We start from the raw sequence: 25760 nt of genomic DNA on the forward strand, positions 1-25760 counted from the left end.
TGTGTTTGGGTACCTGTATTTTCAGTTCAGTTCAGTTCAGTCACTCAGTCGTGTCCGACTCTTTGCGACCTGATGAATCGCAGCACGCCAGGCCTCCCTGTCCATCACCAACTCCTGGAGTTCACTCAAACTCACATCCGTTGAGTCAGTGATGCCATCCAGCCATCTCATCCTCTGTCGTCCCCTTTTCCTCCTGCCCCCAATCCCTCCCAGCATCAGAGTCTTTTCCAATGAGTCAACTCTTTGCATGAGGTGGCCAAAGTACTGGAGTTTCAGCTTTAGCATCATTCCTTCCAAAGAAATCCCAGGGCTGACCTCCTTCAGAATGGACTGGTTGGATCTCCTTGCCGTCCAAGGGACTCTCAAGAGTCTCCAACACCACAGTTCAAAAGCATCAATTCTTCAACGCTCAACTTTCTTCACAGTCCAACTCTCACATCCATACATGACTACTGGAAAAACCATAGCCTTGACTAGACGAACCTTTGTTGGCAAAGTAATGTCTCTGCTTTTCAATACGCTATCTAGGTTGGTCATAACTTTCCTTCCAAGGAGTAAGCGTCTTTTAATTTCATGGCTGCAGTCACCATCTGCAGTGATTTTGGAGTCCCCCAAAATAAAGTCTGAAACTGTTTCACTGTTTCCCATCTATTTCCCATGAAGTGATGGGACCAGATGCCATGATCTTCGTTTTCTGAATGTTGAGCTTTAAGCCAACTTTTTCACTCTCTTTCACTTTCATCAAGAGGCTCTTTAATTCTTCTTCACTTTCTGCCATAAGGGTGGTGTCATCTGCATATCTGAGGTGATTGATATTTCTTCCGGCAATCTTGATTCCAGCTTGTGCTTCTTCCAGCCCAGCGTTTCTCATGATGTACTCTGCATATAAGTTAAATAAGCAGGGTGACAATACACAGCCTTGACGTACTCCTTTTCCTATTTGGAACCAGTCTGTTGTTCCATGTCCAGTTCTAACTGTTGCTTCCTGACCTGCATACAGGTTTCTCAAGAGGCAGGTCAGGTGGTCTGGTATTCCCATCTCTTTCAGAATTTTCCACAATTTCTTGTGATCCACACAGATTAAACCCAAGCAATGGGCCCTCGGCATCAAATGTCATAAAGACTATGTGAAGATGATTAATTACACTAACCCCTTCCCCATGACACACATTCCCCTCCTCTTACTGCTCCAGTCTGGTGGTTTCCTTTTGTCCTGATAAGTGGGCCTCACACAGCTGAGAGGAGCAGTGAGAAGGTGCTAGGTTTCCCAAGTATAAATTTTCTGTGAATCAGAAAATATTGATGATGTTTCTAAGAGACGGTACGGATATCAAGCTGGAGTTCTCTCTCTCAGAAAAAAAGATTGGGCTACTGGGCAAGTGAGTACAGGCAACTGTCAGAAGTGCAATGAATAATTGTGAAACTAACTAAGTATGTAGGAGGATGAGAATTTGATGATCTTTTTAGAAACTCATTGGTTGGTGGGCAGCGGATCTCTATGACTCAGGGTACATGAGTCAAGGACTATAGCGAAGAGTAACTTAATCACTATTTATTCTGTTAGACTGAACAGTGTCAATTTAAAGGAATGTGAACACCATGGGCCATTTTGCATCCTATCCTCCCATTGTTTGTGGACATTCTTTTACTGATGAAGAGAACAGAGGACTTCATCACTCTCTCAGGAAGAGACTGCAACTGTTTCTTTGTACCATACTTTGTATACCAGTGGTTCTTTCCATTGTTTCAGGAGAGGGCATGCTGCTGCTGCTGCTGCTGCTGCTAAGTCGCTTCAGTTGTGTCCGACTCTGTGCGACCCCATAGATGGCAGCCCACCAGGCTTGGGATTCTCCAGGCAAGAACACTGGAGTGGGTTGCCATTTCCTTCTCCAATGCGTGAAAGTGAAAAGTGAAGTCGCTCAGCCGTGTCCGACTCCTAGTGACCCCATGGACTGCAGCCCACCAGGCTCCTCCGTCCATGGGATTTTCCAGGCAAGAGTACTGGAGTGGGGTGCCATTGCCTTCTCCGGAGAGGGCATGCTTGCATTCATTTTGTACATCTGATGAAAGCTAAAGATTCCCTCTTAAAAAAAGAGCATGAGCGCAGAAGTCAGTCATTTTTCATAAAATGTTCAGGATGCTCATGAAATCCCTGAAACTTGTCAGCGGGGGTCCCTACTGGGGGTCCCTCCATGGACCCAGTTAAAAGTCCTTGTTCTTGACCCTGAGCTTTTATCTCCAGATACCTCATCCTCAGCTAAGGAAAGCTTTGAGTATTTTGAGAAATTTGGGGGTCAACAAAGAGCTCCATTCCATTCTATAGGACCCACTGATCTAAGTTGTTTCTGGAAGTGTGATCTGGAAATGACAGTACTTTCAAGACAGAAAGGGACGGACATGGCTGATGATCTAGAAACACTGTTGTCAAGTTTTGGTATCATGGGACTTTTCCTGATGATTGTAACCTGTATTTTTCATTCTTGTATCCTGTTTTCCTTTTTTTGAATAGATAGTCCATTTTCTCCTCTCAGACACTAATGAATAGACAGGGTAATGCAGTGTGGAATGGAAAGAAGAACCTGCAGTTAAATCGCTCCTTAAAAGACAGAACTTCTACCCGAGTGGCATTTCTATTTATCATCTTTGTGGCCAGGTTCATTCCTTTTAGGGCTTCCCTTGTGGCTCAGCTGGTAAAGAATCTGCCTGCCATGCGGGAGACCGGGGTTCCATCCCTGGGTTGAGAAGATCCCCTGGAGAAGGGAAAGGCAACCCACTCCAGTATTCTGGCCTAGAGAGTCCACGAGGTCACAAAGGGTCAGACACGACTGAGCGACTTTCATCCCTTTTATGTTCACTTATTCAGCAAAACGACATTGGCATGTGTGCTGTTTCAAGTCCTATGCTAGATCTGTTGGTGTCCCTGGTGGCTCAGGTGGTAAAGAATCTGCCTGCAATGCAGGAGACCTGGGTTTGATCCCTGGTGGGAAGATGCCTTGGAGAAGGGAATGGCTACCCACTCCAATATTGTTGTCCAGAGAACTCCATGGACAGAGGCATCTGGCTAGCTACAGTCCATGGGATAGTCAAGAGTTGGACACGACTGAGCAACTAACACTTCCACCTTTCCTGCTAGATAGATCTGTGAGGGTGCAAAGTCCATCTTCTCAAAAGAACTTGAGGTCCTGCAGTAGCGATAAAATTGCAAAGAAAGTCAGCTTAATGCAGTTGGCCTGAAAGGGCTCCACTGATCACCCTTCCAAAATTTCATGCTGGGTGTATGCGTTTATTTTGCTTCATTTTATGACTCAGGGACTGGAGAAGTCCCTCTCGTTATCCTAGACTTTCTCCTCATTACACAGACCATCATATTTATCATGCTGCTTTATAATTATCCACTTAACGCCACTCTCCCAACAGATCATGAACCCCTGGAGGATAGAAGCTGAGTCTTATTAAACTTCACTCTTGTATTTCCTGGAAGCTAACAGGGTACCTGGAACATGGTAAATGCTTTAAAATTGGTTGAATAAAGCATTGAATCCTGTCTCCAGAAGAGAGAACACAGGTGAAATAAGACATCTTACAAAAAGAGGACCCTAGCTGCTTTGACAGGAAAGAGCAGACTAGCATTTGGCCCTTGTGTGCCTGGACGTCAGTTTCACCCTCCCCAGAAGGGAGTTGGATTAAGTGATTTTTTTCCCCAAGGAAACATTGTATTTTTAATAATGCGGGCAGAGAAGGAAGGAAACACTCTGCCCCCCTGACTCAGCCTAAATACCCGCCTAGATTTTACAGTCAAAAATGATTTCCCAAAGATTGAATGTCAAAAGAGAGAGCTGCAAACGCCGCCCCGCCGCCCCTCCCTCGGCCAGACACTCATGGTATTTGCCAGACCCATTGACAAAAGTGACTTCCCACGCTTTGCCCACAGAGGGCATCCCTGCTCATTGATATGTAGACCCAGCGAATGCAGCTGCTGGAAGCCTCCTCCGACCGCTTTTCTTTTCTTTCTTCCCCCCCCCCCCCCCCCCCAGCATCTCTCAGCCCCCACCCCGCTCCCCGTGGAATCTTTGCCTGATCCAGTTCGTTTCCCTCCGGTCTCCACATTTTCCCTTCCAGCCCTCCACTTCTCCGGATCAATGGATAGTACGTAGGGCTCCAACTCCTAGCTCACACATCTCCGGCAGACACCCCAGTAACAAGTGAGCGCGCTCCACCCCGCAGCCCCGGCCTCTCGTCCCTGGGTCCCCTCCGTGCTTGGAGGAGAAACGAACAGCATCCCCAGCTTTCCCGCACGGATTCTCCTCTTCAACTTTACCCGGCCGAGGACAGGGAACCAGCCGCAACCTTTTGATGCACAGCCCAGCCACAGGATCGCTTCGCGTCTCCTCTTGGTCCCTTCTGGATATCCTGTGTATTGATGCTTTGCCAGCCCCGCGGAGAGCTGCCTTGGCTCCGCCGCCTGTTCGCTCTGTTTCCTTGAGTTAGTTTCCCGAGGTTTTACTGGGGCTTGAGATCTCTTGGACCCAATGGAACTTTTTGCTCCCTCTTTTTGCTGCTGATTCTGCCAGTGGACCAGGAAGAAGGCTTCGGAGGCAGAAGAGGCGCAGGGGAGGTGGAGGAGGACGACGACGAGGAGGAGGAGGAAGCCGAAGGGGCTCGGCGCGCGCTTGTGTTTGTGTGTGGTGTGTGCATGTGTACACGCGTGTGTGAGTGCATGTGTGTGAGTGTTGCCGCTGCCCAGGACCCCCGGCCCCGAAGGTGTTGGCTGAAATATGGAGAATAGTCTTGGATGTGTTTGGGTACCCAAGCTGGCTTTTGTACTCTTCGGAGCTACCCTGCTCAGCGCACATCTCCAAGTCACCGGTGAGAGGTTCTTTCCTTTCTTCTCGTCGCCCCCGCCCCTCTCACCCCCTCTACTTCTCCCCATCTCCTTTGGCTCTAGTAGAATTGGGGCAGGGGGAAAACAGGCAAGATGCCTGGCTTTCGCTCCGTCCCCCATTTCCTCATCGATGATAAAAGATAATGGAAACCCCCCCCCCCCCCTCTTCCCGGGAGCAGAGGATGTTGGCGGCTGGGGAAACGGGCGCCCCTTCGCTTTTTTTTTTTTTTTTTTTTAACAAATCTGATGTTTCTCGCATGCATCTCTGCTTTGGCAAATACTTGCGTCGGTTGGGAGAGCTGGAGGTCTGGGGCAGGGAGGAGGCAGGCGATGGGGATGTCGTTGAAAGGAACTGGGTTGAATCCTCCCCCTCGGAAAGCTACGAAGCAGGGGAATTGGGGCAATAGGACCAAGTGGAGGAGGTCCTGGAGGGGGGCTTGGAGGGTGTCTGAGCGGACTGTAGCTTGTGGGGCTGGGGCGTCTGTATGTGATTCCTGGCGCCTTCGGTTTGGATTTTTAGACTTACTGATTGAAAATCGAGAAGGGGCCAGCTGATGTGTTTTGGTACTTCGGAGGAGGGGTTGGTGGTTCCCGAAAGGGGTTGCAGAGTTGCCAGGAGGAAGGAGGCGTGTTGTGTTTCATTTTTTAACGGTGAATGCGGCTCTCGAGCTAAGTCTACACGTATCTCCAGGACACTTCCAAACTCCAAATGATTGATATTCAGAGAAACCAGCCCCCCCTGGCCCTGGTCCTTGGCAAGCGCAGTTTCTAATTAAAAATGGCAAAACTGTGGGGCCTGATTGGGTTAGAGCAGGAAGAGGCATCTAAGGGATGCTCAGGGCTGCGGCAGTCTCCGAGCTGGAGGAGCCTGGAGGTTTCGACGGCCGGGAGAAAATCATTAAAAAAAAAAAAACAAAAAAAACCCAAAAACAAAACAAAAAAACCCAAATGACTTATTGTAATGGTCCCCTCATTTGGCCGGCCTCATCCCAAGTGTAAACGGACACTGGGGTATAGGGAGTGGGCCCGGTGGGGAAGGATGGGAGAGCAGCTGGCTGAGCATTCAACTCCCTTCGGAAATGACCTTTCCCCAAATCCCAAAGAAAAGGAGCCGCGGGCAGGGGCCAGGCGCTGGGCGGGAGCTCCCTAGGCTGCGCCTTGGAAATGAACTGGCAACAGAATGGAAACTGTGTCTGAGCCCCCAACCTCTCCGTAGCCTGAAGCTGCGGCTTTCTTGTTCCTGCTAAGTGCTGCTGCGTGGCCCAGGTTGCGATTGCTGGTGGAGAAGGCGCCTCTCTGGTTGCTAGGGATTCAGAGTCAAGCACCAGGCTCCCCAAGCCTGGACGCGGCTGCACAGAAGCAGGAATCTGCGCATCCACGGCGACCGACCGACTCCTCACCTTCCTTTGGCCTGACAGCAAGCCCGCATGAGCCTGCCAGAGGACTGTGTGTGTGTGTGTGTGTGTGTGTGTGTGTGTGCGCCCGCGTGCGCGTGCGCGCGAGCGGGCACGCGTACCAACGGTTTGTGAGCGGCAGCCGGTCCTCCCTGGCTCCCTCCCTTTTCAGGCTGGTCTCCTCCGGGCTCCTCTCTTCCGGAGCTTTGTCCTCAGCAATTACTCCCGCGGAAGGTGGGCGGGCGGAGAATATCCCGCAGTAAAGCGGTAATGAAAGGTGTCTCTAAAATTCCCTCCTGCAGCCCACAGACACTAGAGGAGCACCGTCCTTAGGTTCCAGAAGATTGCCTTGCACTTTCAGCTGGGGAGCCGGGAAGTTCGGAGGGGCATGGTCGCTGGGTAGAAAGTCTACCGGAGCCAGGCCTGAAACTCGTGGGCTGAACATACTGTGTTAGAGGAGGAAGGTGTGCAAAAATGGATAACGATGTTTTGTCAGTTACCCTGAAATGTTTCAAAGCCACTTCCCAAGTGTCTTCGGTGGAGAGTAGGGATAAATAAATGGAGATGGATATATATATATATATATATATATATATAGTAAATATATATATATATATATTTACTAACATTGAAATTAATTAAATATCCCCTTTCCACTTATTTATGCTTCTTATCTAGAAAGTTAAAGGCAGATAGTAACTCCTCAATGGAGAAGTCTATGATTGAAAAGGCAGACAAAAGTCTATATATACGAGGGATGTGCCTGTGGACAGGCTTGTGGGTCTCAATCTGCCAGTTCCTCTATGCTTTTAAATCCATTTATGTTATTTGCAGATGTGATGTAGTTTGCACAGGTCCCAGAAAAAAGTGGAAACGGTGCAGTCTTTAGGTATTGCTCCTTAATCTGTTTCTCCTCTTTCTGTTAGTAGCAGTGTCCCCTCTTCAAGGATGTGACAGGGAATTGATGAGGAAGAAAGCACAGTTCACTCTGAAAGGACCAGTAGGAGGTGCCCTTAATAAGGCCAAGTGTCTATTTGCTGGCAGTGAAATTCCCATTCAGCAGGATGTTTTGAAAGACTTTGTTGATGGGTGACAAAGGATTATGGAGAAGAGCACAATAGCACTTGGTATTTCCCCACTTGCTGGATAAAGTCCGGAGCCGCTCTACAGTTTTGTGAATTTGTTAGGACGGAACCAAGGGCATACCAGAGCAGTGTCCACATAGAATGGGGAACTGATGCTGGAGGTGGAGGCTGCCAGCTTTTTAGTTGACTTTTGTAAGATGCTAGCTTCTTATATGTTTGACTTGAGCCCCAAACAAGGGCACTAAGTAGAGTCCTAGAATCTCAGATGAAATGAAAATTTTTATGTAGTGGATATTAATGAATGAAATAGCAAGTATACATGTTAGTTAATTCTTTATACATATATTTGAGGTACTTTCTATTGAAAAAAAATCAGTGTGCATTTATGTCATTGGGACATGCTAAGTTGCGGCTCGCTGCCTCCCCTGCCCACCTCTTTCTCATCCCACCCCACCCCAAGCCGGACAGATCCATGCTCCCATCTGGGTTTGCCGCTGGGTGGAGTGTGGCAGGACCTGAGGGTGTCTGGGGTGCTCGGCTGTCCACTTCTCTGTGAGTGCTGCGGTATAAATCACCAGGGGCCCGTCACAGCATCCATTCCCCACACAGCAGCCGTTGCCCTCTGAGTTATGAAGCATGTGAAACAGCCACCACATGTGTTATATGTGAATATATTAGGCTTAGTGCATTTACTTTAATGCTCTTAAGAGCTGGGCTGGCTTGAGCTGCTGATAGGCATTTTTTTTTTTTTAACTGGGAAGAGATTTATAACTTCCCAGTGTGTATGACTTTTACTTATTCTCGGGCCAGTTAACCTCTCAGCAAATTTCCTTACTGTTTTCATTGACGAGGAAGAGCTTTAACCCTCTCTGAATTCCTCAGTGAATCTTCCTGCAAGTTTTGCCTGGGGTATGGGATATCTACAGGCTGTGGTAAGATTTTCTCAGCCAGTGAGAAGCTTGACAGGAGATTTGAGGAGGTGAATTTTGGGGTGGAAGGGAATAGTTTTACTTGTTTCTGGAGAGGGAAAGGGTGACATGGTGTCTTCCAAGGGAACTCCTGCATTCTAGTTATCCTCAGAAGCATCTTTTACGAGAGGAAAAGTTTCTTCCTCTCTGGCTCAGATTTCTTCTTTCATTCACCCAGTAGTTTGAAATTCTTCATGCTCGTGTGGTTTATTCCTAGAATGTTTGCTGCCACACACAGAGGAATCATCCAGTACTATCTTTCTACACATAGAAGGGTCATCTAATACTATCTTTCTCCTTTGGAAACTAGCTCTAATTTAAATCTTGACTTCTCAACCCAAACACTTGTTATTTTTAGGTGATGTGGCATGTTTGCGGGTACTGCTGTATTTCTAAACAGAGTATTTCTTTCCATGGAAGACTGGGCCCTGAGATTACATTTAAAAGCAAATATTCTTACTATTCTTTGGAAAACTTGCCACTTTAAACTTTTCTTGTGGATTGCTTTTCCCTCATGCTTCTGCCAGCCAAAATAATTCTATTAGGAGAGGATGCAGTGGTTTCTGGCTTTTTCTTATATTAAAACCCAATCATACACACGCAAGGAAGAGAGCACTTTAGCTCTCCATGCTACCTCCCCAAACGTATGACTTTAGGGTGAATTGAAATAGTGCTAATTACATCAAGATGCTTCTGGAAACCAGTGTGATATTTACTGATGAGTGAACTTTCCTTGTCTTGCTGTAGATCTTCCCACTTTTCACAGATATGGCCCGAATTCCTCTCAGAAACTTGCACTGACTTAGGGACACACTACAGTCTGTTGGTATTTGTTACACAGCTCAAACGATCAGTTTTTGACAGAGTACTCTACCTCAGATGATAATCTCTCAGATGAAATATATAGGCAAATTTCAGGAAACCTTTGTTTTGCTTGAGTGAAAAGAATAATGATGTAAGCCTGCCAAGGATTACTTGATTAATTAACTAAAGCTAAGAAGTCACTTGGTTCTGGAAACGAACTGAAATCCCTAAAGTGGAATGATAAATACTATGCACAGTTACAATTCATAAAATGCAACCGTAGGATCTTCGTTTTTCTCTGCTTTTTTATTATGATTCTTGAGAAGGGGATTGAAGAGTTTCCTGAGTTGTCACATTGTCACGTGCCTTAATGAAACGTAGCCGGGGATCTCACTAAATCTCACTGAAACACTCTGAAATAAATGGCAACGTGTGCGATGCCTGGTGCGTTGTTCTGCAGCCTGCCAGTGGGCTGCCTGCTCCTCTCCAACCTGTCTACAGAATCACAGCTCTGATTTCTACACTCTGGAGCACCAACACTGCCTCCCTTCACACCATCCAGGAAAACCTTTCTCACTGTGACTCCAAGGTCTGATCCATAGGCACTGCGTTTAACATGCTACATACCGCACTTTGCGGGGTCATGGGCATTTGCTTTAAAAACAAATTCTAAATATTTTTCATGAGTGTTTCTTTTCTGGAAAGTTAAAGACAGCTAAGTAGTACTCTTACTGTAGGAGATGAACTCATGACCTCTCAGCCAGTATCACTGAAATTCCAGAACTCATGGAGCATGAGGGAGAACTGACCACTAGAGAAGAGTGGATTATGTCAACCTCACGTGTTATATATATATATATATTTTTTTTTTTTTTCAGGAAGGTGTTACCTGATTGGAATAATAAAACTTTTAATATACTTCGAAGTTAGTACTTTTCGGAGATCAAAGCACTTCCTAATGGTATTATAAAATCAGTAGTATGACATTAACCCCAAAGCATTTAAGATTTTCCTTTCAAACAAGACTTCAAGTAAAGCAAATGTTAAACTTGACAATTAAAAAAAAAAAAAAGATGAGCAATCCAGATTATTTTCCCCATAGGCCAATTGAAAAAAATATGCAAAATAAAATGACATGTTACATATATCAAGTGGGTAATAGTAAAAAATAAAATGCAAATTATTATACACTTTTATAATTACAGCACGAAGACAAATTACAGTAACCTTTAGTATTCTATACTTTTCTTCCTCCTTCAGTAGATGGTTGATTCCTTCTATTTCTGTGCTTTAGAGCTGTGCTAACACATGGAAATTCAGTTTGGCTGACTGATGATCAAAATTACTATAGTGCTTTAAAGTTCTTTGACAAATTTTAGCCTGAGGTTACAAAACCAGGTCTCTTTAACTCAACTGTTAAGTTGGGTTTTTTTTTTTTTTTTGGTTGTTTAGAAATGCCTGAACTTATCAGTGGTATGGTTTAGAAATACATGATAATGTGTATGATTGAATATTCCTTCTTTTTGCCAGTGGTTATACTAGTACATGTTTCTTTTTATAAATAGTCTGAAACAACCATATTATTCACAGCTTTCATTTCTTGGGGGAAAAGTTCAACTAGAAAACACACAAATCATTTCATATTTATTGATCATATTTTTAAAGTTTATTGTTATGATATGACCTGAGTGAGGAAATTTCTTTTATTTGCTAAATTCTATGAACCCAGTGCCTATAACCTACCTATTATTTTCATGATGTACTTTAGCTAAATATCAGGCATCCAAATTCTCTGACTTCTTCCCAACTCAGCCAGTTCACAGTTTCAAGAGAGGAAGGACCTTTATACCAATTGTCGTTAGTCTCACGGGACTCAACAAGGGATCTGCATTGCAGTTTGGGGATTTCACTCTTGTTTTTGCCCATCCTTTAAAGATTGGTTCTTTCCGGAAGACTTCTCTTGGGTGTATCTAGGGTAAAAATGTGCCACTGAATTAACTGAATCTTCCTGATACGGTCTGATGAAAATACCAACTTGTTAGTATATCGTGACCAGATAAGACAGCTTATCAGTACCAACATGACTCTGGTTCTTATATTGGCCTTATATAAGAGAATGAAGGAATTAAGTGGTTAATGTAAAGTTGCTTACCTTAGTCTTCTTAGTAGCTGAAGTTTCTTGTTAAATATAGTATTTCCCAATTTTATTAATTTTCTAAATCTTTAAAAATGTTTATCCATTCTCTTAGGTGCCTTTTAAGAATGTAGCAAATAATTGAACCTGTCCTTAAGAGAACTCAGGCGTAACTGTGTCTCAGTCATTTTCTGATATTATAGGCATGATTTCTGAAGATGCTGCATTGTGCAAGTCTGTTCATTTTCCATCAAATGGTCACGGTCTGTTGCTTTGTTCTCCTAAGGCTTTTATTTCTGATTTGTAAAATCCACTTTATCTACTAATATTTGTTCACAACCAGCCAGAAGTTCTCGCTGTTGTAAGACTTCTTCAAAGTAGTTCTTCTCTTTTCTACTTTTGATTTGTTAAGAAATAGGGGACTACTTCTGGAGAAGGAAATGGCAACCCACTCCAGTGTTCTTGCCTGGAGAATCCCAGGGACAGGGGAGCCTGGTGGGCTGCCGTCTGTGGGGTCGCACAGAGTCGGACATGACTGAAGCGACTTAGCAGCAGCAGCAGCAGCAGGGGGCTACTTCTGTCTGAAGTAAAAGAAAAAATTCCAAATCAAGACCTGAGTCCTTCATTATTTAATTGATTTTCACTAATGGGTTATAGAATTTCTGAAATCTGGTATCACTTTGGATACCATTTTTCTTTATGCAACATAAATAGTTTTCCTTTTTTAAATGACAGTGTGGAGTAGATCAGTTCTACTTATATTACTAGTTTCAACATTGTATGATATAATTGGGTTATGAGCTGTACTATATATATAGTGTTGGGTATAATTAATCATAATAACATTGATCATGATAACAATAATTATGAAACAACCCCCATGTACCCACCCACAATTTTCTTAATTTTGTGTTCATTAGTCCCTTGCCTTCTTTATAGTTTTGCCACATATGTTTGAATCCTTAACATAAGATTTGTATTTGCCTGTACTTGGCCATTGTAACATAAATATAATGTATATATTCTTGGATTTACATTTTTGCTAAACATTAAATATTTGAGAATGCATATTGCTGCATTTCAGTTACTTTCTCTGTTGTGTAATATTTCATTATGTTAATTAATCACACTTAATCCACTCTACCATTGATAACCTTCTGGGAAGTCAGTATTTTGCTATTGCAAAAACATGGCTATGAACGTTCTCATACATGTACTATGGGACAAATTCGCCATCATGTCTAGAGTGCGTACGTAGCGGTGAAGTTGCTGAGTCATACAAAGGGCATCTTCACTTTTAGGGACGATGGCAAGCGGCATGCACTGAAACTCCCACCAGGAGCGTAGGACAGTTGTCTTTGTTCTGCATCTCTACCAATACTTGGTACTGTCCCATGTTTTATTTGCCCTCATCTGCTGGATATGAACTAGCATCTCCTTGAGGTTTTAATTTGCATTTCCTTTTTTGTTAATAAGGTTGAACATTTCTTTCCCCATAAATTTATTGGCCATTAGTGATTTCAGCAAGATAGTTCTATGATGCTGTTTTTCCAACTGAGCAATGGTTTGCTTTGAGGCATCAATACTATTAATAGTTACTCTGTTTTTCCTACTAAGCAACATTTGCTTTTAGGTGTATATGCAGTTGGTCATCTAACTTTTAAGAGGTTGTTGTCTGATACAGTATCATGCTTACCTTAGTCCAGACTTCCCCTAAACAGCTTTCCAGAATGAACACTAATTTTAAGCTGGAAGAGAGATCCTTAGTCACTGCAGAATTGTTGATTACCTAGAGTAAGCATTTCCTTGACAGTATCCGGGTTTATCCTATTTATTATGTCTATGCAGCATGTCGCATACAGGAAAGCTGGATCCTGGGGTGCCAGGCTTAATTTGAGGAACCTTACAAATCCCCTGAATATGATGGAACTAAAGGATAATTGAATCATAGAGATGTAATGATAGATACCAAGTAGGAGTTAAAAATCCTAATCTGACCATTTGAACTCAGGTATGTTTCCAATATGGGAAGATACATAGACCCAGGATCACCGTTATGTATATGACTGTGGGCTTTATACCAAACCCATCCTTGCTCAGTGCCCATCACATGTCTCCTAATTTTGGGGGGAGGTTCCTAATTGTTTCACCCCTTCCCACGGGACCCACTAATGAAAAGCCTTGGGTGAAATAAAGCCTTGGATGTGCTAGCAGTGGCTTCTCTGGGGTGCTGCCTCCGTGCTGACTCATTAGAGATGTGAGCCAGGGCTGAGACATCTAAGCGAACCCCCTGTGCTCAGAGTCCTCAATCCATTGTTCCCACATCTCTGCTCAGCCTCATGGGATCCCAGAAGAATATAAATTAGAGAGAAAATCTGCAAAGCTCTCCTTTTCATGTCTAATGTTTGGGCCGCGCTGTTCCCTGCAGGACAATTTCCAGTTATTTTCTCTTCTGGTTTGAGAGATCTCCTGGGATGATTTGTTCACTGTTTCCCTTGGGAAACTTTGCAGCAGCATATCAGCTCTTGCTGCTCAAATTTCATTTTATAGTTCATCTTAGATGGTCCTGTTCTAAATATTCCTCCCTTGACTCCTGCCACCTAGCTCCTGGCTACTGTCCCTCGGTAGCATTCTATTTCTTCTGTGCTTAAGTGTGTTAGATAATTCTAGCCATAAATCATTCTTGCCTCCCCTCTGGATCCTCACTTAACCAGACCATAAATATTTAATTCATTTAATCTTCCTTCGTACCCCTTCAGGAGCTTAATCATGTTTATTTTCTTACCTGAACTCCCTCTAGTTTGTTTATATCATTCTGGTAATCAAGGGCCCCGAATTTAATGTGCTCTTCCAAGTGAGCTCTTCCAAGTCATGTATTAGAAAATATAGATGGAGCATAGTGTTAACCTTATTGTACAGTCATTCATAGGCACACATTTTGCCTCTCAAAATTTGTGTTCTTATTTTTCGGGTAGGACCCGCAGTGCCTAACAAAATCATTGAGGTATTATAAAGATCAAATAAGATCACAAATTTTGCTCAAGGTAATACTGAACACGTGCTATAGGTTACAAAGAAACCCATAATTAAATGAAAGGTTAAACGTGTCTCTGCCCTCCCAGGGTTTATCAGCAAGAGAGGGTGATGGGCACAGACATAACTAAATAGGTTACAAGGCAGAAGGACACACTCATTAAAAAAAAGAAATGCAAATGAAGTGGGATAGACTCTGAAAAGTCTCAACTACCATGTTTATTCATTATATCATTAATATATTAATACTAGCCAGATGGGGCAGCAGAGCCAATTCATTCATCCTTGTTTCATTAGATTGACCAAAACGAAACAAAAACCCAAAGAAGGGCATTTAAATAGTTGTCAGTCTTGTTTAAACCAAGCTCAGATTTGGCAAGAATGAGGATATTGAGTTTTACCTGGCAGCCTGTTGCTATAAATACATCCCCAGAGCTCCTTGACCCTTTCTTTCCTTATTTATTGAATGTGTGGCAAGTATTGTGCTAAGAGGGAGATAGAACTTTGAACAGAGTGGGATGGAAATACTAAGTAATTAAATCTGTTAGGAAATCCATCATTTTGAATGAGATAAGGCTTTGAAAGAAAGAGTATTACAGGAGAGTGACTCAGCAAATCAGAGAAGCCTTCCCTGAGAAAGCTGTGGTTGGTACCTGGAGAATAAGTGAATTTGGTTAAAGAGAGGATTGTGGGGAGAGGCAGGGGGGAAGAAGCTGGCGAGAAGAGTGAGTGCAAAGGCTGTGTGGTTGATTTTTGGTGGCCTCGGCTTGCAACACCTTGAAGTGGGGCTTGGGTTCCCAGGAAGAGACTGAGGCTGTGTCATGGGCAGTGAAAGCCCCGGATCCTGGCCGCTAGACCAGTGGGCAGTGTCAGGGTCCTGGCTTTGCAGAAGAGAATTCCCATAAAGACAGGAAGTACTGAAACAAGTAAAGTATTAAGAAGAGAAAGAGTATAGTACATGTAGATAGACACATGAGTGGGCTCAGAGACAGTCACTGAGTCACGCCCTCGTGGCAGTTGGAGTTGCTTTTATGGGACATTTATTCTGGGTTTCCTTTGGCCAGTCATTTTGATTTGCCTGGTTCACACTCCATATTTAGTTTATCTCAGGATCCTTCCACGTGTGTGCATGTACCTCTTAGCCAAGATGAGTTATACTGCAAAGACCTGTGGGTAGAGCATCCCTTGACATCACTCCCCATTGATCTCCTTGGACCCTTCTGCGCATGTGTGGTCTAGGAGGTCTCTTGACTTCCAGAGTGAGGAATACGTGGTCTGGGAGGGGCCCAGTCTCTTCCCTTAGTTGTCCTGCTTTTCTAACCTTGGAGTTTCAGTCGACAGGGAATCAATCTCCAATTGCTTTACCCTGTGTCGGACAGTGGGGCAGAGGAGGGGGGCAGGAATCTACCTCTTGCTTCAGAGTGGGCGAAAACATAGCGAATTCAAATATGAGTATAACCAGGGCCAGGATAGCTAAGCACAATAATGGCTTGGCTGAGGCTGTAGGAGGCCCTTGGATCCTTCCTTGAAGATTGTTGTTCAGTTGCTCAGTCGTGTCCAACTCTTTGCAATGCCGTGGACTGAAGTATGCCAAGCTTCCCTGTCCTTGATCATCTCCCTGAGCTTGCTCAAACTCATGTGCTTCGAGTCAATGATGCCATCCAACCATCTCATCCTCTGTCGTCCCCATCTCCTCCTGCCCTCAGTCTTTCCCAGCATCAGGGTCTTTTCCAGTGAGTCAGTTCTTTGCATCACATGACCAAAGTATTGGAGCTTCAGCCTCAACGTCAGTTCTTCCAATGAATATTGAGGGTTGATTTCCTTTAGGATCAACTGGTTTGATCTCCCTGTAGTCCAAGGGACTCTCAAGAGTCTTCTCCAACACCACAGTTCAAAAGCATCAATTTTTTGGTGCACAGCCTTCTTTATGGTCCAATGCTCACATCCATATATGCCTACTGGAAAAGCCACAGCTTTGACTATATGGACCTTTGTCAGCAAAGTAATGTCTCACTTGAAGATAGTAGCTAATAAATATTGGTTGAATGACTTTGAAATGAATTCATAGCAAAGATCTTTTTCTAGTCTCAGTGCAATCATTTAAAAGTTTAAGCATATTACCCAGGTAATCCTGGCCCTGATTTTCTTATTAGCTATCAGATGTGAATTTAAGAACCTGCTTATCCTGTATGTTTAGAAATACCTTTTGGAGTTGTGTAGACACACTGTAAGGGAAGAAAAAACTGTGACAAGTCTAAAGAGCTAGATAAATGCAAGTGATTATTAATAAGCATGTCAATAGGCTACTTCCACTTTGAAAGCTATCACTGAGCAAAGAGAAACAGAGCTTCACCTTTTCTATTCAAGTAAGATTGGGGACATTGCTTTTTCCTGTGACTTCTTTGAAATGTGAGCCTGATAATGCTAGGTGAATTAAAAAAAAAGCCAAACGTAACAGTTAAAAATCTCTGCAGATATTTTCTCAATATGTTCCTGTTATATATGTTTTCTCTCTGTTACTGTTTCTTTGAGAAAAAAAAAAAAGTGGATGAGTGTTAGCTTTAAGTTACAGCTCATTTAGAAGTCACTGAGCTCACAACATCTCCTCCACTGCTTCCAAGTTATAGGGCATTGGTTGCACAACTCTGTGGTATCTGGTCATGATGAGAGAGGTGTGGCACAGCTTGTGGGGAGGAATGCCTTTCAGCTAGTGGGCTTGACCTTGAGTTCCCCATCTATAAGATGGAGACAAAATTGACTTTTCTTTCCTATCTCTAAACTGGAGATAGATGCGCTCCAAGCGTTAGATAAACCATATCCATTCCAATGCCTGACACTTAAGTGTTCTCTAAATGCTAACCATGTTTAGTATTATCCTATTAGAAGCTAGATTTATACTGGAATCGCCTACAAAGAGCAAATTTCACAAGTGTGGGTACGCCACTCTAGAACCCTCCTCATTTTCATTGTTGCAGTCGATTTTAAAGTCTTAGGAATAAAATAGGATGTCAGACTCTAACAGTAGTTTTGAAACAAAGCGTGTGCTTTGTTTAGTGAGTCATGGTTTTGTGGGCTGTGGTCCAGGCCTTTGCTAGATTCATAGGCTAACAGATTCAGCTACGTTAGACCTGACACAGTACACTGTTGATCAAACTTGACACCGTATGACATCCTCCCGTGGATCCTTCATCCAAATTAACCTCCTCCGTTAACTCCTCTTTGGTTAGCCACATCCTTTTCCTGCAGACCCATTGATCCTGGCATCTACTCAGCATGAGCGCCTGGAAGCTAGTGCACGCTTGGTTAGTGTTCAGTGCCAGGTATAATTTGTACTGAGAATCTTCCCTCTGGAGGAGGAATTCTCACCTTGGTTGGGTATTAACGCCCAGCTCTATCCTGTGCAAACTGATTTAGAATCTCTGAGATGAGGCCCAGCACATGGAGTTATTAAACCTCCGTAGACTGTTCCAAAGTGCAGCCAAGTTCGAGAACCAGTGTCCTAGGCCCTTGCCATTCAAAGTGTGGTCCAAGGACCAGCAGTGTTTGCATTTCCTGGGATCCTTTTAGGAAATCAGAAAGTGAGTTCAGACCTGGACTTACTGAATGAGAATCCCAGGGAACTGAGAAACAGTGTCCTCAGAGACTGAAAACCCATGGACAGAAGTGACCCTGGGCTCCATTTCTTTGTAGAAGTGTAGTCAGTGGGAAGAGACTCCATCCATACTCATTTAGTCTTAGCCTGAAGCCTCTTTGGAGAGCTTTACCTTTAGGAGCTGGTCTTGCAATAGCATACTGCGCCAACATCTAAGAGTCTTCTGGTGTGTAGTTTAGCGACTAATGTATTTCTTGCAGGCCTTGACATGTTTCATCTTCCTTGAGATTAAAGGCCTTTGAAAATGCTCTGAAAATGCTCTTTGGGTGTTCCATCTGTCTTTCCCCTTCTTATCAATGGTCAAAGTAAGGAGGCACATTTTAAAAGGGTCTACAGGTTTTCATTCCATAGTTTCTCCTCCCTCCATCCCCTTGTAGCCTTAAAATCTCTCAGAGGCAGGCAAAAGGCAGGCACTTGAAAAGGACCCTGGGGCCCTGGGTCCTTCCCCACCCTCCCTCCTCTGCCTCCCTCTCAGGTCTGATGCTAAAAGCTCACTCGTGCTCAAAGTCAGACCCTGACTGCAACCGCACGCTGACTCTCGCCTTTTGATGGGGGACGGTCTTCAGGGAATGAAACAGACTGAATGCTCCTTTGCCTGGGCTTCTGTGGCAGGGGAGAAGGGGTGTAGCTGAGATTTCTGAAGAAGAGTAAAGCTTCACAGACAGAAAGCTCAGTGCAAGGTTTTGAAGCTTCTGCTCTGCACGGCCTGGCAGAAAGAGGAGCGCTACCTGGCGTGTTGCACATCAGACTGTACAAGAGGAGAAGGTGGGGACTCACTGTGCAGACCCGATCCACCTGAATGAAAATCATTAGTGTTCCTCCTGGTGGGGGAAGCGTTCTGCTTCGCTCGTGAGCTATAGGTCCTTTTCAGGTCCCGGGAGAGGATGAGTCGGGCTTTTGTGAGAGGTTATGTAAGGCTACTGGGTTGTTTTAATTTTTTTTTTTCCCTCTGTAGAGTAAAATTCTATTTAAAGAGGGGTGAAACCACCTCTCAGGGGAAAAAAAAAATGCATTCATAGCCTATAGCTTCAGAGAGATAATTTAATCAGTCTTCAAGGAAGAATTAGAGGAGGAGAGGAAGAACAAGCTGGTAGGCAGGGGGAGTGGGACATAAAGAGGGGTTAGGCCTGTGGGAGAGCTTGATGGCTTGGTCCTCACACCGTAGCATGTGGTGGGCCACCTGTTGGTAATCTTTGCCCGAGACTGAGAGGTTTTCCAGGAAGCAGGACTTTGAGTGTGAAGAGCAGGACAGCCCCAGGTAAACTGGAGTGGTGGGTGACCCTAAATGATGTGGGGTGAAAATGGAAATGGCGAAAATTCTCGTGGATTTTCAGGAGTGTCATGGTACTTTGGACAACAAACTGTTACCCAGATGGAAGAATAATTGGGCGGAGGAATCAAGGCCTATTAAGAGAGGGTTGTTCCAACAGAGAAGTTGGTACCCATTTGCTGGTTGGCAAATAACTTGGCCCTTGGCCATTGTATCTGGTTCATACAAGTCTGTACTCTCTAAACCTGTGGTATCATAAAATTTGATGTTCAAAATAGATTTTTGTTGTTGTTGTTGTTAACTACCTGGCCCCCAAAACTGTAAGAAACAGCTTGTTTTCAATATCAGGATATATTGGATATGGTAGGATAATTTATTGAAGAAACATGCCTAATACTTTTCTGTTTCATTGTGCCTTGTATAATGCTGGGGCATATTGATTATTCAATAAATACTCATTAACTAATTGATTTCCTTGTAATGGTTACTCTAAGTTTGCAGACTCTAAAGTTACTCTTATGCACAAGTCAAAGTTTACTTAAGGATATGTTGCATTTCGTATGATTACTCAACTTTTTCTAGAGAAGTTTATTTTATTCTCCTTTTCCCTCTAGCCCCCTATTTGCTTGATTTTTTTTTCTTTATGTGACACTCTTACTAATTTTACTGGCGACATTCCAGACCTCTTGGGAAAAGTTCAAATTCAAGTAAGTCCTGTAAATCAGTTCAGTTCAGTCACTCACTCATGTCCGACTCTTTGCGACCCCATGAATCACAGCATGCCAGGCCTCCCTGTCCATCTCCAACTCCTGGAGTTCACCCAAACTCATGTCCATTGAGTCGGTGATGCCATCCAGCCATCTCATCCTCTGTCGTCCCCTTCTCCTCCTGCCCCCAATCCCTCCCAGCATCAGAGTCTTTTCCAATGAGTCAACTCTTTACATGAGGTGGCCAAAGTATTGGAGTTTCAGCTTCAGCATCAGTCCTTCCAATGAACACCCAGGACTGATCTCCTTTAGGATGGACTGGTTGGATCTCCTTGCAGTCCAAGGGACTCTCAAGAGTCTTCTCCAACACCACAGTTCAAAAGCATCAATTCTTCCACACTCAGCTTTCTTCACAGTCCAACTCTCACATCCATACATGACCAGTGGAAAAACCATAACCTTGACTAGACGGACCTTTGTTGGCAAAGTAATATCTCTGCTTTTCAATATGCTATCTAGGTTGGTCATAACTTTCCTTTTAAGGAGTAAGAATCTTTTAATTTCATGGCTGCAGTCACCATCTGCAGTGATTTTGGAGCCCCCAAAAATAAAGTCTGACACTGTTTCCCCAGGTATTTGCCATGATGTGATGGGACCAGATGCCATGATCTTAGTTTTCTGAATGTTGAGCTTTAAGCCAACTTTTTCACTCTCCTCTTTCACTTTCATCAAGAGGCTTTTGAGTTCCTCTTCACTTTCTGCCATAAGGGTGGTGTCATCTGCATATCTGAGGTGATTGCTATTTCTCCCGGCAATCTTGATTCCAGCTTGTGCTTCTTCCAGCCCAGCGTTTCTCATGATGTACTCTGCATATAAGTTAAATTAGCAGGGTGACAATATACAGCCTTGACATACTGCTTTTCCTATTTGGAACCAGTCTGTTGTTCCATGTCCAGTTCTGACTGTTGCTTCTTGACCTGCATACAAGTTTCTCAAAAGACAGATCAGGTGGTCTGGTATTCCCATTTCTTTCAGAATTTTCCACAGTTTATTGTGATCCACACAGTCAAAGGCTTTGGCATAGTCAATAAAGCAGAAATAGATGTTTTTCTGGAACTCTCTTGCTTTTTTGATGATCCAGCAGATGTTGGCAATTTGATCTCTGGTTCCTCTGCCTTTTCTAAAACCAACTTGAACATCAGGAAGTTCACGGTTCACATATTGCTGAAGCCTGCCTTGGAGAATTTTGAGCATTACTTTACTAGCATGTGAGATGAGTGCATTTGTAAATTCTAAAATGCACATGTGTGAAGTCTATAGAATTTGCTTTCTCTTTAAGCCTTGTTACTAATACATCTAGGGAATTCATCAATTCACTGGTATGAAAAAGGAATAAGATAAAATAGGTGTATAATTACTTCCTACATAATAATCCCAGGGATAGACTCTGTGTTTTCCTTAGGAGAAATATTCCTGAGGACTGGGATGAGTCAAAGAATTAAAATGCTATTTTTTTCGAAGTCAGTGGGAGCCAAGACAAGATGATGGATCCAAGAAGGGCATGCAGGATGGAAAGATCAGTCTTCTGTGTGCTGTTGTGCCATCAGTCAAGCAGGAAAGGACCTCAGGGGTTGTTTGAGACAACTGACTCCTTGTCCTAATGATGATATGGAGTTTCAGAGATGTTAACTGAGCTCTCAAACCATGAATTTAAGAATGAGTGTCATGAAGCATTTATGCACACATGGAATTAAATCTTGACTCTGTTGTGATTTAACTCTATGACCCTCATTGTGATTCCCTGGGTCTTCATCCCTAAAACTGAGAAAACCACAGCTGAATGGGTTAATTAAACAAGAAGAATTACACTAAAGCATTATGGCAGTCCTTGGTACATAATAAGCAGTAAGCTGTTTCTGTTTTCATCTTTTCATTCAACAAATGTTTATTGAGATCATGTTTCAGTTATCGTATTTGTTGACCCTTAAGTTAGATGTAAAAAGCATCATACATGCTACTGCTGTTATCATAGAGTGAATAAAACACTTGGGGAAATAAAACCTAGGCAGTTGAAATATGAAAAAAAAAAGACAATCAGAGCTATAAGATGATGTATTATTAAGAACCAAATGAGTGAGGATGCAGATAGAGAAGAGGAAGTGACTGAAATGCTGTCAGAAGGGCCTCATGAATAGGGAGGGATTGAGTCTGGTGGGCAGGATGTTTGGGGAGAGAGAATTTTCCTATATGGACATTTCTCTCCATGTCCAGGCTCTGGAAAACAAGAGAAGAGATGGTGAACACTTCACTGCCAAGAGGCGGCCACCCTTGACCATGCCACCACTTTCCATCTCCAGCAGTGGCTTCCCTGTCTGCTAGCCTCTTCCCAAGCAGATCTGGGGGAACCAAGGAGAAAAGGGAGAGAGAAATGGCAAGGTCCCCTGAGAAGCAGCCTGGCAGCATGGATAATTCAGAATGAAGAGGTTTTATCTGCAAGCCTTTTCCTGATCATTTTAGGGAGATCTCAGAAAGACAGAAGCCCCAGAGATGCCATCATGTACCGCATTTTGAACTCTGAGATCTAGTAGCTGAGGAAGCTAATTTAGGCACCTGCATTGCTGGAATAAATCTGTGCTGGAAATTAATGTTTCCATCTTTCTCTTTTCAGGAGAGCTTCAAAACACATAGAAAACTTTGGTCCAGGATGCCAAAATCCTTTATTAATAATGTATGAAGGGTGTTAGCTAGCCCATAAAAGATTTTCTGTACATTTTACAGCCAAAGGGTATATAGCCCAGCACAGAATTTTCAGCTTTAATAGCTCTTTCTCTGTTCTTTCTTCCAAAATACTCAGTTATGTAAGGTTATGATAGTTAATAATTGATGAATAGTGATGATGATGTTGCTTATGTTTGTCTGATATTTTATATTTTCCAAATTTATATTATCTAAGTTCCTCTCCTCATACATCTAAAATTTGGGCAAAAGAGCTAATCCTTCTTCCACGTTTTGTGAATGAGGTTATATGAAGATTGGTGGTCCATTACTTGTTTAAGATCATTTAGTCATTACTGGTTTTGTAAAAAACATCCACAGTTTCTGACTTTTGATCCATTTACTCAGTAGTTATATCTGACACCTTTTAAAAGCAAGGGCCAAATACTAACAAAATGAAACAAAAACACAAGGGCATTCCTCTGTTTTTGTTGTCCAAAAGTACACATACTTAAAAAATGACATCTAGTATACAAACCTGAGTCTCTAATAGCGTTTTCCAGTGAAAGAAATAAGTGTTCCTTGGAGAAATGACTGATTCTAAGACTTAGGCTGGAAATATGTAAGATAAGCCTGGAGCATTTTACAGTGCCAGAAAGTTCTTTTTTTAAAAAAAGAAAAGAAAATGAAAAACGTGTGTTAATGAAGAATGTCAACGGGACACAAGAGCTAACAGAAGGTGGTAAGTGGCCAACACTGGAACAATTTGAATAACACAATAAATTGAGTAATTTTGAATTATAAGTCAAAATGTAAAGTACATATCCATGCATCTATATGACTATAAATGAATTACTAAATAAATACATGGACAAGAGGAGACAAATCTCTTATGCAGAAGAGTTCTGAATACTTTATATAGATAACCCACCCTCCAAGAAACGGGGGTGTAATCCCTGTTCTTTGCAGTGTAAGCTGTGCAGTGACTTCCTTTCAGAGATCATAGGATGCAAGGGGGAAGGGGAAAGTAACTTTAAAGGGGGAACTTAACAGACGGTCAGGGTCATTATCATCAATGACAAACCATGGTAAGAACGTGTTTCCCCAGAGGATGTGATGACAAAGACTCTTCACTTCTGTGAGCTTGCTTCCCAAACCCAGTATAAGCATGATTAGACGAACCCCAATTGAAGAACATTCTGCAGCATACTTGACCAGTCCTCCTCAAACTATCAAGATCATTACAATAAGGGCAATCTGAGGAACTGTTGGGGCCAAAACAAGGGTATGGAGACCTGATGGTGAAATGTTATATTCTGTCCTTTGTGGGATCATGGAACAGAAAAAGGGCTTTAGGTAAAAACTAAAGAACTCTGAATGATGTCTCAACTCTGGTTAATAATAGTACATCAATAATGACTCGTTCATTTTAGTAAATGTGCCGTATAATACTGGGTTGGCAAAAAAGTTCATTTGAGCTTTTCTGTAACATCTTTCGGAAAAACCTGAATGAATTTTTTGGCCAACTCAGTATGTTACTAATGATAAGGGAAGCTTGGTATGGGATATATAGCTACTTTCTGTACTATCTTCACAATTTTTCTGTAAATCTAAAGCAGTTCTAAAATTCGTTTTAAAAAGAATCCTATTGTGTCAGAGTGGAATACCCAGCAGAGTACTTAATACCAGTACTCATGCCTTCCTCTGAAACAAAGATGATAGTTTCATTCTTATGTGGTTATTCTGAGATTATAGGTGATGCTTCTATAACCCTTATTATCCCTACAATTTTGTGCGTATTTTGAAATGCAAATCACTAGGCTCTACATGGCACCGTCTGAATGAGAGTCCTGAACAGACACACTCCAGGTGATACTAATGCACACGTAATTGTGAAAGCCACTGTATTTTGCTGTAGCTTCTCTTTAAAAATTAACCATGGTAGCTCTCCATTTACTGAGCCAGTCTTTGGGCTCAGGGTGTGATTTTGAGTCAGGTGTATTAGAGCTTTCTAAATGGGAAAAGATACCGCACCTGCCTGTGCCTTAGTTTCCTCATCTGTAAAGTCAGAGAATACCACCTACTTTGGAGAGTGTTTATGACAGGATCTGAGAAAATGCATGTGAATTATTCAGCATATTTCCATGACAAGCACTAAGTAAAAGGTTACTAGCAAGTCTGTTGGAGAAGACAACGGCACCCACTCCAGTGCTCTTGCCTGAAAGTCCCATGGACAGAGGAGCTTGGTGGGCTGCAGTCCACGGGGTCACTAAGAGTCAGACACGACTGAGTGGCTTCACTTTCACTTTTCACTTTCATGCATTGGAGAAGGAAATGGCAACCCACTCCAGTGTTCTTGCCTGGAGAATCCCAGGGATGGGGGAGCCTGGTGGGCTGCCATCTATGGGGTCACACAGAGTCAGACACAACGGAAGTGACTTAGCAGCAGCAGCAGCAGCAGCAGCAGCAGCAGCAGCAGCAAGTCTATACTAGTATTATGTGAGTTTGGATTAAGTAAGTGTACATAATCTAGATCACGCCTCATTGTAACTGATGCTCCCCACTCTGTAAAACAGGCCTTCTGCCTTATGCACTATATTTTTAGAAGTGCACTGGGAGGAGTGTCATCAGTGTGTTGGCCTGCTGTGCACCATCATGTATCTAACAGTCTGGTGCACCTGCTGGACTTCTCTGTGTCTTCCTATATTTTCCATCTCCCGCCAGGCATCCTGCCTCCTCTCTCCAATGGCTGCTGTGCTTTGTGTAAAGCCATCCAAGCTCTAGAACCTTTCTGCATGTTATATGCAGTGTCAGAGTATCTCTATAGTCACCTGCTCTCTGTTAAACTTGATCAAACTGCTTGAGTCTTTTGTTTCAAAAAACCATTTCAGACAATCATTCTTTTAATGTAACTTTTCTCTACATATGATTCAGGTTGAGTTGAAGGGCTGACTTGGGGACAGATGTCCCATGTCTTATCTCCCTGTAGGTTTAGCCTTTCTGTCTCCAGGACACCAGTGGAACTTCTTCTTTGAGTGGTATTTATATCTTCCCTATAAGTGAGCTACTGCAAAAAAATGTCTGCACTTTCAGATGATTATACCATGGATAGTCTC

The 25760-nt window shown here is 43.1% G+C and overlaps 1 protein-coding gene across 3 annotated transcripts in view; it reads left to right on the plus strand.

The window, feature by feature from the left end:
* The first annotated feature begins 4160 nt into the window (after positions 1–4160).
* The window catches only part of DCC (DCC netrin 1 receptor), a 1303205-nt gene continuing 1281605 nt past the window's right edge, over positions 4161–25760 (plus strand). For all 3 annotated transcript variants that reach the window (XM_027525589.1, XM_027525591.1, XM_027525590.1), the window contains exon 1: positions 4161–4866. In XM_027525589.1, the coding sequence (XP_027381390.1) occupies positions 4776–4866 (91 nt within the window). In that variant the 5' untranslated portion in view covers positions 4161–4775. The remainder of the gene's footprint in view (positions 4867–25760) is intronic.

Source organism: Bos indicus x Bos taurus, chromosome 24 (assembly GCF_003369695.1).
Source record: "Bos indicus x Bos taurus breed Angus x Brahman F1 hybrid chromosome 24, Bos_hybrid_MaternalHap_v2.0, whole genome shotgun sequence".
Classification (NCBI taxonomy): domain Eukaryota; kingdom Metazoa; phylum Chordata; class Mammalia; order Artiodactyla; family Bovidae; genus Bos; species Bos indicus x Bos taurus.